The sequence below is a fragment of the Microcaecilia unicolor genome, chromosome 3 (genome assembly GCF_901765095.1).
Source record: "Microcaecilia unicolor chromosome 3, aMicUni1.1, whole genome shotgun sequence".
In the NCBI taxonomy this organism is placed as follows: Eukaryota; Metazoa; Chordata; class Amphibia; order Gymnophiona; family Siphonopidae; genus Microcaecilia; species Microcaecilia unicolor.
The window spans coordinates 411,311,006-411,326,322 of NC_044033.1; the positions used below are offsets into that span (position 1 = coordinate 411,311,006).

The following is a 15,317-nucleotide window of genomic DNA, read 5'->3' on the forward strand; positions in this document are numbered from 1 at the left end:
CTATTAGATTGTAAGCTCTTTGAGCAGGGACTGTCTTTCTTCTGTGTTTGTACAGCGCTGCGTACACTTTGTAGCGCTCTAGAAATGTTAGAAATGTTAAATAGTAGTAGTAGGAAGAGAACTCCCCAATGATAAATGCTAATAACATGCATATTTAGGTGCATTGTCAGCGTTGATCATTAGGGACTTCTGCGGGAGACTTGTGCCTGGGCATGCGCTCAAGGGCCAAGGCACAGTCCTCCCATAGAAGAAGTTTGACATGTCCTGCAGGAGAAAAGTCCAGATCTGTCAAACCAAAAGTCCTAGTGGTGTGGTGGACCCCAGAACCCCCCCTCCATGTTTTGGGGTCTCTCTCCTATTCCTCCCCTGCTCGGCACAACCCTAACGCCCTTGCTTGGCATACTGCCTGCTGAGCATTGGGGAGGAATATGGAATGAGCTGTTTAGCATGCTAGTTGCATTCAGAGCCAGCGAGTGGCTTCTAGTGCTCGCATTTGCTTCTGAGCATCGGGGCCTGAGCATATGAAACCTGGTGCAAAAAGAAACAATGAGCTGTGAGCTCTGTCCAGTTGTTTCATTATAATGATGGGATTATTCTGCTTGAATTTTATTTTTACTGACTCATTAATCTGCATTCAACAACGGGATAGCTATAAACCAATATTTTTAAAGGGGGAAAACAAAAGTTTTGTGGTCAATGGGGAGGAGGGTGAATAACATGCTGATTGGAAGACTGTGGTGTACAGTGGTTTGCATATGTGAGTACTGACTGATGACAATTGTATAAAGAGCTATCTAGTTACACCATGTTATGGCTGTTTATAGTTTGAGTTCAAAAGTGGGGATATTTTTTTTTAAATTTTATCTGCCTTATTTTGCAGTGTGAGAATATGGATGAATCTGTTCTTCAGTGCCTTTTGTCTCTGCTAAGCTGCCTCAACAACCTCTTCCTCTTACTTAAGGTTATTTTCCACTCTTTGCTTCTCCCACTTTGAGTTCTTCAGTAACTTTCTGTGCTTGTGCTTTCTTCCTTGCTTGTAATTTTACTTTGACACTTAATAGCTGGCACCTAAAAATATCCCTGGAAATTGTATGTGTGTGTGGGCTCCTGAGAGAATTTTGAAAACGTCAGCATTTGCATTGCTTAAACTAAAAGATAAGCAGGCTTATATGCTCAGACAAAAATGTATGCAATTGTAGAATTAGCAAAGAATATTGTATGTCCAGTTTATGTATGATGGCTTTCTTTTCACCTAGCAATTCACAATATGTATTTTGCTTGCTCAGTGAGATTTGGTTGGGCCCTGTCTGTGTGAAACTGCAGCTGTGATACACATTGGAAAATAATTGTGAATCTCATTTTCAAGTTTAGCGTTATAAAATACTGTGTTTAGAAAGCAAAGTCATGCCTTGTTTATTTACCGTCTTTTGTTTGTTTTATTTATATTTAGCTTAATACGTTTTCATTGGTAGCTCAAGATGAGTTACATTCAGGCACAGTAGGTATTTCCATGATTCCAAAGGGCTTATAATGTAAGGGCTATATTTTATTGAATGATGCTATTGTCATAACATATTTCATTTACTGCAGGTCATATTTTATGCAATGATCACTAATATTTACTAATAATGTAAGTTAACTACATAAGTGTGTACTTAAATGGTAGAGAAGTTCAGTAAATCTAGTCCTAAGTTGCCTCTCTTTTCCTCTTATGTGCAATTTACTTTATCCCAAAGAAGGTGCAGTAAAGAAAAATGCTCTGTATGAGTGTGACAGAACAGTACGTTTTAAGCCTGTATAATTGCCTTTATTGATTCTGAAGTGTATTTCTCTGATTTGGCCAACAGGGTGGTACATGTTTATGCTTAAGACTGTTGCAGAGGACTGACCTCGCTTTCTTTTAGTTAGCACACAGATAATAGGAAGTGCCTTTTAGGGATGTAACCAGCTTTTTTCAAATGCTGCTGTTCTGGGATTTGATTGGCCTGGAGTTTGAAATTACCCAATAGTTACTGGCTGTTTTCAGTCCAGGAGAAGAGAGAGAGAAAGCTCTTTGCTGAATCCCTGTAAAACAGTTATATTTGATAACCAGTGAGCGGCTATATGTCCTGATCTCCCCAAGTACTTTCTAGGAAGTAAACAAATGTTTAGTTAGTGTTATAATTGATCCATATTTCAGTTACCTGTTATTGTTTGTTGATTGCTGTCCACTGTTCAATATTTTTTTTAAATGAGAATAAACACAATTGTTTGTTCACTCTGTCTGGACTGATAAAGAGTCCTGGTGGTTTGTGTGTTGGGTCTGTTAGTGTTTTCTGGGAACTGTGGGACCACTGGGAGTGTGACCCCAGTAACCTAGAAATCACTGAGGGTAATTTGAGAGCTGGAGACTCGCCCAGAGGTGGTTGTGACCAAATCGGTGGGAGAAGGGTGCTAGTGTAGAGCACAAGCGGCAGGTGCAGGTGGACCTGAGCTGTGCTGGGGATAGACCCTCTAAGTGACCGTGGGGTAACCCCAGGCGAGTGGCTAGGTATTTTGTGACTCAAGTATTTTTATTAATATTTTTAGTATTAGCAGAGAATTGTAATTGCCGTGTGCATGATATATTGTTAGTCCAACAAGAAGGTTTCTTATCAAGTGCATCTTCTTAAGAGCCTTTTTTCCCTCTGAAAGAGGTGTGCTGCTTATACCTGATTTAAACTTTTCAGGTATTTAAATACCTATATTAATTTTTCTTTCCTCTACTTCAGGGCATACATGGATAGGTCTTTAAGTCATAGCTGATATGGCATTAGATACTAACTCATTTTCGCAAGCTTTCTGTAAACTACCTCCATTTCAGCTTGCATGCATCCTTGCTGAGGTACACAGCTGTTACAATTAGACACAGTATATTAGATGAGGTCTCACCAGTGACTTGCACAGAAGCATTATCACATCCTTTTTTCTGTCCGTTTCTATCCCTTTGCATCCTATGTCCCTTGTTGTTGCATGCTTCATTTTCTCATTTACATAATTGCTCTACAATATCTCTCCTAGTTGGTACATATCATCTCACCACCTACCACTTATCACTTTCATAAATTTTTGCATACCCAATTCATGACTCTGCATTTGTTTTGCGTTGAATCTCAGCTGCCAAGCAGTTTTATGTAGCATTGTTCATTCTTTCTATTTGACTGTCTATGGCAGATCAAGGCAAACAAAAAGGCAAACATTTTCTCCTAACCTCCACATGCTGTGTCCAAATGCCAGAAAGCTTATAGTTCTTGCTTATGTTTGGGTCCTTCATTTCATACTGCCGTCTACTTGTGCAGCTTTCCACTGCTTAGGTATCCTCTTTAAGTATTTTGTACTTAATAAATACTTTTTTCTAAACATTAGTTGTACCACCACAAATGATAGACTGCTACTTTTCTGTCTCTCCATTTGTGATCTTTTTAAATGTTTTAACATAGATGGAATTGGAATGAGATTGCTCCCAATTATTGCAGATAAAAGGTGCTATACTGTGTACTGACCGGAGCAATTAGTATTTATAAAGCAGACCTCCCTTGCCCCAGTAGACCTGGGATTGGGCTGAAAATATCCTAATATCCTCCTCCTTGTTTTGTGCTCAATTCCATATTCTTCATCTCATTTAGCCCTTTTCTATGTCTTGAGCCTGTCACCGATACTTCTGTCTCAATTCTTATCTTTTGCTTTGTGCCACAGTTTCTTTCTATTACCGTGTGTCTGTAGTGCTGAATATTTTCTCTGATTGCATTTACTTTTTTTTTTTCCATCTTTCCTACTTCATGGCTCCTCATTTAGTGGTGAGGTTTGACCTCCCTGCCACCCCACTGACAACTTCTGGCTTTTTGCTATGCTAGTGCAAACAAACCTGTGTATACATACTCAGAAAGATGGATGGACCCTCTCCAAAAGGTCCTTTTGCTTGAGTAAAATGGGCCTAAAATGAGAGAGAGAAGAGAGGGAGAAAGTCAGACATTATATATTATTGACACATTGACAATATGGTAGGGAGGAAAATCATGAACACATACTATATATTTCTATAACTACTGAGACAGTAGATAAAGATATTGTACCTTTACCCCGTCAATGATATATAGACAAGTGGGTTTGGTTTAGTGTTAGTGTTTTCTATATCCCACTATGCTGGTAAGCACTAGAAAAGTTTATAATAAATACAGTAAAAAGGTAAAGAGAAGGAGTGAAAAGGAACTAAATAGGGAACAGGGTATAGGGTGACCAACAGGGAACTCATCATCAAGGGAAAAGAGTTGTACCTGTTGGTTCATAACTACCACCAACCCCACCTCAGCATCTGGACATCTCACCAAAAGCCTGAGTAAAAAAAAAAAAAAATTTCGAACCCGTCTTTAATCTTTAGAGAGAAGATTCACAGTGGAGATAGGGATAGAATTCCACAGTGTTGGGGCTAGAAAACAGAATGCTGAGTGTTGTGTACATTCAAGATGTGTAATAAACAGAGCAGGGACGATAAGAAAATTCTTATTTTGGGATTAAAGGGACCTAGTGAGTGTATGTGGTATAAGCATGCTGGATAAATATTCAGGCAAGCCTGAGTGGAGCACTATGTGAACAGGAATGAGAATAAACTTAATGCTGTATGTAACTGATGGTCACTGTTTCTATGCAAAGAGTGGTGATGCATGGTTGAACATCTTAGTGTATAATAATAACTTAATAGCTGTATTCGGAATGGCATTTAACTCTTGTAGTTTGGAAATATTCAAGCCATTATCTGAAGTTATAATAGTCAATACAATACAAAATGAGAGCATGGATAAGTATGTAGTGTAGCGTCAAGGTAGGATCTGACAGTATGCACCTAGGAGCTAGATAAAGGGATTTAATATCTAATTTAATAATGGGAATGTGTTACCTACCCAAGATTCAGGAGGTACAAGATTTTTGCAGATGAGCTTCAAATATGCTATGCTGTGCAGTTCTTATAGACTGCTAAGTTCCAGTTCAGATTCTAAGCGAGGTGCAATAAGAATATAACCCTGTAGTCCAGGAGAATTACATCAAATTTAAACATACGTAGTAACCTAAGAGAGAAATTGGTACACACGTATCGCTACCTATTTGTAAAGTGATGTTTTAAGTTTTTGAAAGAGTGCATATAACTGGGTTGATCTAATATACAATGGTAAGCTATTCTAGATTTTTACACCTTGATATAAGAAAGGAGATTCCAAATACAATTTTCTTTGCATTTTCCTAACAGATGGATAATTAGGCTTTAAATATCGTTCTTTCCTAGCTGTATAGAAAGAGGTAGAAAATTCTAGGTGATTAACCAATCGTTTCGAGCTATCTCTATAAAATGACATTTTTTTTTTGTGTTACATTTGTACTCCGCGCTTTCCCATTCATGGCAGGCTCAATGCGGCTTACATGGGGCAATGGAGGGTTAAGTGACTTGCCCAGAGTCACAAGGAGCTGCCTGTGCCTGAAGTGGGAATCGAACTCAGTTCCTCAGTTCCCCAGGACCAAAGTCCACCACCCTAACCACTAGGCCACTCCTCCACTTATATTTTATTCGTGAGTTTACCTTAAGCCAATGTAAGTTATGCAGTAGTGGTTTCTGATATTTACCCAGTCCAAATATTAATATTGCTGCAGTATTTTGTAAAAATTACATTTTCTTAATTTACATGAGAGACCACCATATAAGGAATTGCAGTAGTCCATATATGGCAAAAGGACAGCCTGTGCCATACTTCTGAAACTATGTGGATGTAACATTGATCGCATGGTCCATAATTGACTAAGGTGAAAATTAAATGTCTTCGTAAGAGCTTTTAACTAAGATTAGACCTGAATCAATCAACACCCCAAGAATTTTGGAGTGGCTGTCCATGTGCAAGTCCTCTCCTGAATCAAGCACAAAAGATTTTATGGATAGTAGATTATATGAACCAAACCAGACAAGTAGTATACCATGCCATACTTTGTATTGTTTGAATATTTTTACTGCTCTAATTGCCTCCTGCTCATGTTTGATCTATTCTTACTGTACACTGCCTTAATTCCTTCAAAAAGGCGGTAAATAAATCCTAATAAATCTTACTCTTCAACCTATTCATTTTAAAGAAATTTTCATTAGCCCAATTCTCTGTCCTAATAATGATTTCCTTCAAGAATCCTATTGTATCATCACATTTTTCTAAAGCAGTACATAGCAAAAAAAATATCGTTGGCATACAAGAAGACTGTGACACCAAACAGAGTCCCCATCTTTCTCAAATAAAGATTAAACCGAGACGGTGAAAGCAGGGAGCCTTGTGGCGCCCCTAACTTCCCGTCCATTCCGAAGATAAATTAACACCTTTCTTAACTTTATATATTCTCTTTAGTAAAAACTCTCCAAATCAATTCAAAATCTGCCCATTCATACCAAACTCACTCAGCCTAACCAACAGCTGCTCTTGATCCACTGCATCAAAGGCAGCCAAAATATCAAACTGTAGTAAAATCTTCTGCAGCCCTTTGCCCAAAGATGTCTTAAATCTCAGCAACCATTTCCAACAGCAAGGTTTCATTACTATGTAGTTGCCTAAATCCATGTTGAGAGTCATGTAATAGATTAAATTTATAAATATAGCCTTTAAGTTGGTCATTCACTGTAAATTCCAAGAGTTTAGCGAGCCAAGAAATGCTTGCCACTGGTCTATAGTTCTCTGCCTTAGATAAATCTTCTCCTGTCGATTTAGGAATGGGTGTTAAAGTAATTTGAGCAAGAACTGAGGGATAGATTCCTAATCTTAAAGTATAATTTACAAACTGAGTAAGCCAGATAATTACACCAGAAGAAATTGTCTTCAATAAATATGAAGGGCAGATATCCACACTACTAGATTTTTTAGATAGATGTCCTTAATCCATTGGGCAACAGCTTCCAAACAAGTGGCCTTAATCCATTGGGCAACAGCTTCCAAACAAGTGGGTAAGAGGGGACAGATCAATAGCTAGTGGATCAACATATTCCACAAGTTGTATATCTTCTATGCAATAAAAGCCATTAATTTCTGATAATTGAACCAGTGTGACCAGGAGGCTAATAAATTGAAGAGAATAGCAGCCAGCACTATTCCTTGCAGGACTTCATAGGTTAAAGGGCAATGCAGGCTTAGCAAAGACCTGAAAAGAACTTGATCTGAGAAAGTTGGTTTCCATCCTAGGACCTTACCACTAATCCCTGCCTCAGCAATTCAGGACAGAAGAACGTAATCATAATAAACACATTTTAACTAAATTAAAAAAAAAACCCTGATCCTGCTACAAAATCCCTCACCACCACAAATACAGTAACACCAAACAATCCAGATAAATAGCATCAATTATATAGACTAAACATGGAAAATTCTTAGCTCTGAGGACACAAGTGTTAACACTCGATATTAAATAGGTTCTGTAGATTGCATCAAGAATGGGAAAACTGGCCAGATCAAACCTGTAATCAACTACCACCGTTCTGTTTCTATACCCTCTGTATAAGTTCAGATGGGCGTTTTTTTTTTCATTAGTTAGTCACTATCAACAAAGTGGCAAAGACATAATGAAACTGCAGTCAGAAAGTATCTCTTCAATCCTAAATGCTTTTAGAGGCTATTCTGAATGAACCAATTCACTGCACTATAACAAAGGACAAAGTACTACTACTACTTAACATTTTGGCATATTTAACCAGCTCTCATCTTTTGTAAAACTTTTAGAAATAAGGTACTAAAAAAAATGAAAAAGGTTGACTTATTTTTATGACCCTAAGCAATTAAGAACTTTATTGAATGCAAAAGGATCTCAAAGTTCCATGGATATTTCTGGTCTGTATAATCTTGGGCAAAAGATGGTGTAATGTATGTTTTAGGTGCCCTGATATTTTCTTTTCTTATTTGGCTATTATTTTGAAAGATCAGACCTCCTTTGAGTTGGTCCCCTGTGATATTATGGGCTTATAGAGATCACTATAATTTCTGTTAGTTTATATTTGTTTACTTTCTAATTGATCTATTTCATGATTTCTAGTTGTTTTGTTTGAATGTATTCGAAAAGTACTATAAATAACAATAAAATGAAGAAAAATCATGCTGTATTTTTTATCAGAAGGGTAATAATGTGTTTTCTCTAAAGAATAAATTAAGATAGTGTGCCCTTTCAATTTTCAATGTATTTAACATCTTTCTGACTTTGGCCATTGCCTTGTCACAATGGTTTCCCACCTTGAGATCCTCAGATGATGTCATCCCAACGTCCCTCTCCCAGTCCGTGGATATCAGCCTCTTGTCTCATAGCACAGACAAACTCTTTTGGATTTCTACTTCCCAAGTGTATCACTCTGCATTTCTTCTTATTTAATTTTAACTGCTAAACATAGAGAATGACACGGGGACAGAGTTTATCCTCATCCCTGCCCCATCCCCACAGGCTCTTTCCTCATCTGCAGAAGCCGCGAACACTTTTGATTTTATATTTAAATCTTTTTATTAAAGTATAAAAAGGAACAGCATTTTCTGTTTTATAAATCACAAATAGAAAATAATAACAGCAACAAGCAATAATAATAACCCCCCCCCACCCCACCACACACACTATACTTCCAACCACAACAATAGCTGACTTCTACTACCCCAAGGAACCCTAGTCCATCCTCTTAAAATGTTCAGGGGTACAAAATGCAACCCGTTTTGTATGCTCTAGTAGGGAAGAAATATGCCCTACAAAGCACTGTTATGATTTTTTAATCTATGGATGAATAATAAATAATCATTAATCTCAGGATTCAGTCTAGCTCTCCTGTCTTCCACAGTCCTTCCTGCAATAGAAATGTCTTCTCTGAAGAGTTTCTGGTAGCAGGAATGCACAGGATCCGCTGTGCCCATTTTGTCAGTTGTGGCCATCACTTTTGCTTTTTTTCCGAAAAATGAAAACACCGTCATCTGCATCACTCAAACATAAATAGCAGTTCACCTGTTCACATTAACAGCCTGCATCACCTCCATTTCTTACCAGTCTGCGGTTTCCCATTTCTCTGTCTCCAAGGAAATATTAAACAAATCTCTAAGAGGACCTGTCAGTACCTCTCTGCGTTCCCTCAATATCCTCCCATCTAGTCTCTTTGCTTTGTCCACTTTCAGTTTTTCAAGTTGTTCATCAACACTTTCTTATGTGAACAGTGTAAAATATCCCATGTATACCTTTGTCATCCAACCGAGGACTTTTTCCATCATTTTTTCCCCATGAACATAGAAATAAGTATATGTTTAGCATGTCTGCTTTTTCCTCATCACTCTTCTTATATTATTTTTCAGCATCTTTAATTCTTACAATTCCATTTCTAGCCTTCCTTCTTTCACTAATATACCTCTCTTTACATCTCTAGCCATCTTTTTTCTGCTTGTGCTTTTGCCAACTGTATTTCTGTCTTTGCTTCTTTGAGGTTTACTCAGTATTCTTTTCTGTGTTCCTTTTCTTGTGTTCTTCTGTATTTCATGGATGTCATCTCTTTTGCCTTTAGTTTTACAACCACGTTTTTGGAGAGCCATATTGGTTTCCTTTTTCTGTTGCTTTTATTTACTTTTCTTGCATAAAGATTTGTTGCCATTTTTGATAGCTCCTTTCAGCTTGGACCACTGTCTTCCCACTTTTCTTATTTCCTCCTGTCCTGTCAGCTTGCTCTTCAGGTACGCCTCCATTTTGCTAAAGTCAGCACGTTTGAAATCCAGGACTAAGTATTGTGTGTTTGCACTCCACTATAGCACTTATATTAAACCATAACTATGATGATTACTACTGCTTAGGTGAAAACCCATCCGGACGTTGGATATACTTTTCTCATTTGTGAGTATTAGATCCAGCGTCACCCCTTCCCTTTTGGGTTCAGTCACTGTTTGTCTGAGCAGAGCATTCTGAAAAGCATTCACAGTCTCTTTACATTTTTTCTGATTCAGCAGATGGGAAATGCCAATTGTATCAAGCAGGTTGAATTCTTTCAACAACAGCACCTCTTGTTTTGTTACCAACCTTTGGATATCTATGATCAGTTCTTTGTACAGCTTCTCTGTATTGGAGGTCTGTAGATGACACCCGTATGGATAGAGGTTCCATCTTCTCTTTTCAAGATCTTTTCCTAAGCCTCCTGCATTTCAGTCACTTTAATATTGTTTCTCACATACAGTGCTACTTTTCCACCTTTTTGGCCAACTCTATCCTTCCTAAATAGATTTTAACCTGGTATGGTTGTCTCACATTTATGGGAGTCATTGAACCATGTCTAAGTCTTCCTCTTACATCAAGGCCTCCAGATCCTGCACGTAGTTTAGACTGTGAGCCTTTGTGCTCTTTGCTTTCCAGTTAGATTTTGTTGACTCATTTTCTGTATATCTTTTTGTATTATGGTAGCATAGTTTTTTGTATTAAATTTATCATGCTCGCTACTTCTCTGATCGCAGTATTTGATGGGGACTTTGTTGGGACACACATAGAGGAGCGTAATCGAACGGGGCGCCCAAGTTTTCCTGAGGGCATCCTCGCGAAGGTGCGGGGAAACCTGTATTATCGAAACAAGATGGGCGTCCATCTTTCGTTTCGATAATACGGTTGGGGACGCCCAAATCTCCACATTTAGGTCAACCTTAGAGATGCTCGTCCTTAGAGATGCTCGTCCCCGGTTTTCAGCGATAATGGAAACTGAGAATGCCCATCTCAGAAACTACCAAACCGGAGCCAGCATTCGTAGTGCACTGGTCCCCCTGACGTGCCAGGACACCAACCGGGCACCCTAGGGGGCACTGCAGTGGACCAGAAATTGCTCCCAGGTGCATAGCTCCCTTACCTTGGGTGCTGAGTCCCCCAAAACCCACTCCCCACAACTGTACAACTACCATAGCCCTAAGGGGTGACGGGGGGCACCTACATGTGGGTACAGTGGGTTTGTGGTGCGTTTTGAAGGGCTCACATTTACCACCACAAGTGTAACAGGTGGGGGGGATGGGTCTGCATCCGCCTGCCTGAAGTGCAGTGCAGTACCCACTAAAACTGCTCCAGGGACTTGCATACTGCTGTGATGGAGCTGTTTGTTTTACCCTGTTGGTTTTCCTGTGGAGAGCTGATCCACTGTTTGTTTTACCATGGAGCTGGGTATGACATTTGAGGCTGGCAAAAAATATTTTTAACTTTTTTTTTTTTTTTTTAGGGTGGGAGGGTGTTAGTGACCACTGGGTGAGTAAGAGGAGGTCATCGCCGATTCCCTCCAGTAGTCATCTGGTCAGTTCGGGCACCTTTTTGAGGCTTGGTCGCAAGAAAAAAATGGACCAAGTAAAGTCGGCCAAGTGTTCGTCAGGGACACCCTTCTTTTTTCCATTATCGGTCGAGGATGCCCATGTGTTAAGCACGCCCCAGTCCCGCCTTCGCTACACTTCTGACACACCCTCGGGAACTTTGGTCGTCCCTGCGACGGAAAGCAGTTGGGGAAGCCCAAAATCGGCTTTCGATCATGCCGATTTGGATGACCCTGGGAGAAGGACGCCCATCTTCCGATTTGAGTCGAAAGATGGGCGTCCTTCTCTTTCGAAAATAAGCCTGATACTGTGTCCCAAGTTAATGCCTTTTATAATGCAGTTCCTTAGCAGCAAGGCTTTTCTGTTTTGTCAGTACTTTGGGAGTCCTCTACCTTTAATAATCACTATTTTGAGTAAATAGTGATTAAACTAACAAGTTGAAAATTGGGGAAGCCAAGTTTCAAATCAGGGTAACACTCCTTGTGATATTAGGCAAGTCACTTCACCCTTCATTATCTCATCTACAAAACTAGCATACCTGAATGTAACGTGCCTTGAGTCACTACTACAATGGCGTGAGCTAAATCCAAATGTTCTTAATATTTAAAATTAGGACATCCAGGAATGCATTTTTACAGGATTGGTCTGGGTGGGATGATATTGGGATTATCATGATTTTTGAGTTTAATTATCAAATGTCAGGGAAGTTGGTCTGGGAAAGTATTTCTCAAGTTACTCCATGTGTACTCCATAGCCAGTCTGTTTTTCAGGATATTCACAGTGAATATACATGTGAACGATTTGGATGTGTTGTATCCATTGCATGCAAATGTATCTCATGTATTTATTATTTATATCTTGAAATCCTAAAAGGCTAGGAGGTACACTAGAAATGGATTGAGAATCACTGTTCTAATGGTCTGAACTTTGATATTGGGGGGAGGGGTGGAGCAGGCGAGCTGTCCTGAAGGTTTGCCTTGATTTATTTGTCATAGTCCTATTGGTCCAAAATGGACCTTGAAGTCCACTCCATAAACCTTGTATGCTCTTGTCATATATGCCTTTGTTCATTTCACTAACCTTGAACTTGACTGTGGTTTTTCAATAGGAACTGAGAGAAAGTTACAACAAGCAGCAGGCAGCTCTTCAGCAGCTGCAGAAGATCAAGCAAGACAAACTGAGAGAGATAGAAAGGAAGAGGGCTGAGCTAGCACAAAAAAAGAAACAGGAGGAAGAGGCTATGAGGTAACATCAATTATTTATCTATCTATATATTTTTTTAACTTTTAAACTTTATTGATAATACCTCTGTGACAAAATACAGAATAATACTCATGCAATCCTTGGCAAACTTGTATCAATACAATTAACATAAACTAAGTTTACCTCCCCCCACCTCCCTTCTTGGAGTGTCTGCCCCAGTAGCATAACTGGATAAAATTTATTTATTTATTTATTTATTGCATTTGTATCCTGCATTTTCCCACCTATTTGCAGGCTCAATGTGGCTTACATTATGCCGTAGTGGCGATCACTTACAAAATGGTTAAAGATGGATTTGAAGTTACCAACATTGTATAATCTCTGTTGTTTTGGAGCGTCCATGCCGGTAAATGTCCCATATTTTGTGAAAAGTAATAAGGTGCCCATTCTGTAGCACTGTCTTTATTATCTGATAAACATAGTCCAACTTGCACAACACTATCGACATTGGAGGCATAGTTGGTTGCTTCCAGGCCGCCACTATGGCTAATTTACTTGCTGTAAAGAGGCTTATGGCTAATTTGTGAAGTTCCACTTTCACTCCAAATTGCTTAAAATTGCAATAGAACATTTGGAGAACTGGATTGTGGATGGGAAGATGGGAGAAAGTATGGGGGAATAATGGGAGGGAAGGGGAGGGGGGAGGAAAATACAATAAAAGGATGATATCAACAAGTGTCAATACCGATTTGAGCAACTGAGGGTTACACTTGAAATATGTAAAGATTATTGTAGTATTGCTCAATTTGTTGTGAATTTTTCATATATCACCAATAAAAATTGTTGAAACATAAAATTGCAATAGAACATAGTCGAATTTTGCTCTTCTATTACTATAGTTGCTTATATTAAAATGCAATAGGCAATGCTCAGCCTTGGCTGAGTAAGTCACTTTAAGTATCTGTTGGGCTGTTTGTAATACTTGTAGGAAAACTTGCACTTTGGGGCATGTCCACCATATATGGTACATGTTTCCTATCATACCACAGTTCCACAGCAGAACTGTTCTTGAACATTGTAGCCAAACATTTGAGTATAGTACCATCTATACAAGATCTTACATCTGTTTTCTACTAGGATGCTACAGTGATAGATACCTTTAGCAAGTATTTAAGGCCTTTGCCCCAGTGCTTATACTCATAGGTAGCCCCCAAGTCCAGTTCCCATTTACTAATATAGTTTGCTATTGGGAAAGTGTAGGACAACAATGCATTATAAAGCTGAGAAATACATCCCTTCCCACTGTGTCCCCTTATTTCCCTTTCCAGTAATATCTCTTCCAGACTGACAGATGATCAGAAGCCCCGCGCTGTTCCAAACAGCGCTCTAAAAATAACGCTGGAACAGCATGGGGCTAGAATGCCCTTATGATTAGAGCTAATAGCTTGCAAATACAGGAATGCTGTTAGCTCTGATCATAGGGAAGAAGTATGGTCAGACACAAATCCTCCCACACTAGTTTGACAGGTCCGGACTGTCAAAAGCTCAGACCTGTCAAACAAGGACATGGAGGTTCATAGGACCCCCAAATCTCTGCCAGCCACCACCCTACCCCTTCCCCTCCAGACAGCAACACAGGGGACTGGAGGTCTGGTGGATCTCCAACCCCACCCCTAAACACCCAAAAAAGAATCCTTGGTGGCCCAAGTGGGCCCAAAGCTAATGCTCCCTGGTGGTCTAGCGGAGCCCTCCTGCATACCTCTGTGATGGAGGAGGGAGTACAACACTCCTTCCTCATCCAGCGCTGCCTTGAAAATGCCCTGCCCTGGGGGGGGGGAAGGGGTACTAAGCCACCAGGGCTTGATTGCTTTTGGAGGGTGGGGTTTGGGGACCTGCAAGCATTCAAATGCATGCTGGACAGGTTTCCCCATTCCTCCTCAATGCTCCGCAAACCCTAACACCAGTTCTGAGCATTGGGGAGGAATAGGGTAATGCCCTGTTTAGCATGCATTTGCATGCTCATTGCATTTAGAGCTGAAAGCGTGTTACATGCGTTGCTGGCTCTGATCATTGGGCAGGAGCAAACGTGGGTGCTGCTATGGCACTATTGGCCTCTAGTGCCCGCATTTTCTTCTGATCATCGGGGCATGAGGTCTTCACAGGCCCTATGTAAAGTATAATCTCTTACTTGTCTATAATGAAATTCATGGTGTGGGAGAAACCCGTATTCTTTACATAATTCTTGAAAAGGACAATATTTCACCTTCCCAGATATGGCCTAATCGCCCCAATCCCTACTTTTCCCAGTAGCGGTACACAGGATCCACCCTTCCAGGGTTAAAACCTGGAGCATGTTGAATAGCCAGTTGAAGAAAATATTGCCTTCCCTGAAAAATCTTGTTCCGTACCCCACACCAGGTCTGCATGGGATGACTAATCACCTATGGGACCTTTCATGTTATCAATAATAATTTCTACTTGGGGGGAGCCATGCTGTCTTTCACAGGGGTGTATCTCCCAGCCATTGCTGTTCCATTTGTACCCAGCCTTTCCCAGAGCATTGAGCCATATGCCAAGATTTGGAGTTGGGCTGCGTGGCAGCACAGGAAAAAGTTAAGGGACCTCCATTCCCCCTGCCCCTGCCTTTTGTAGGTTGATATAATTTGGTGTGTTTCACCCTTGGTGGATGTTTTTTTCCATATATATGAAAAAGTCTTATGTTTGACAAAAAAACTGTCTGGGGATGGACAGTGGTAATGCTTGAAATAGATAAAGGAGTTTGGGCAAAATCATCATTTTAAT

General features: G+C 39.8%; 1 protein-coding gene across 3 annotated transcripts in view; it reads left to right on the top strand.

Annotated features, from left to right (window-relative positions):
* The window catches only part of ITSN2 (intersectin 2), a 353,877-nt gene that overhangs the window by 161,659 nt on the left and 176,901 nt on the right, over window positions 1-15,317 (top strand). For all 3 annotated transcript variants that reach the window (XM_030198794.1, XM_030198795.1, XM_030198796.1), the window contains exon 17: window positions 12,421-12,557. In XM_030198794.1, the coding sequence (XP_030054654.1) occupies window positions 12,421-12,557 (137 nt within the window). The remainder of the gene's footprint in view (window positions 1-12,420; window positions 12,558-15,317) is intronic.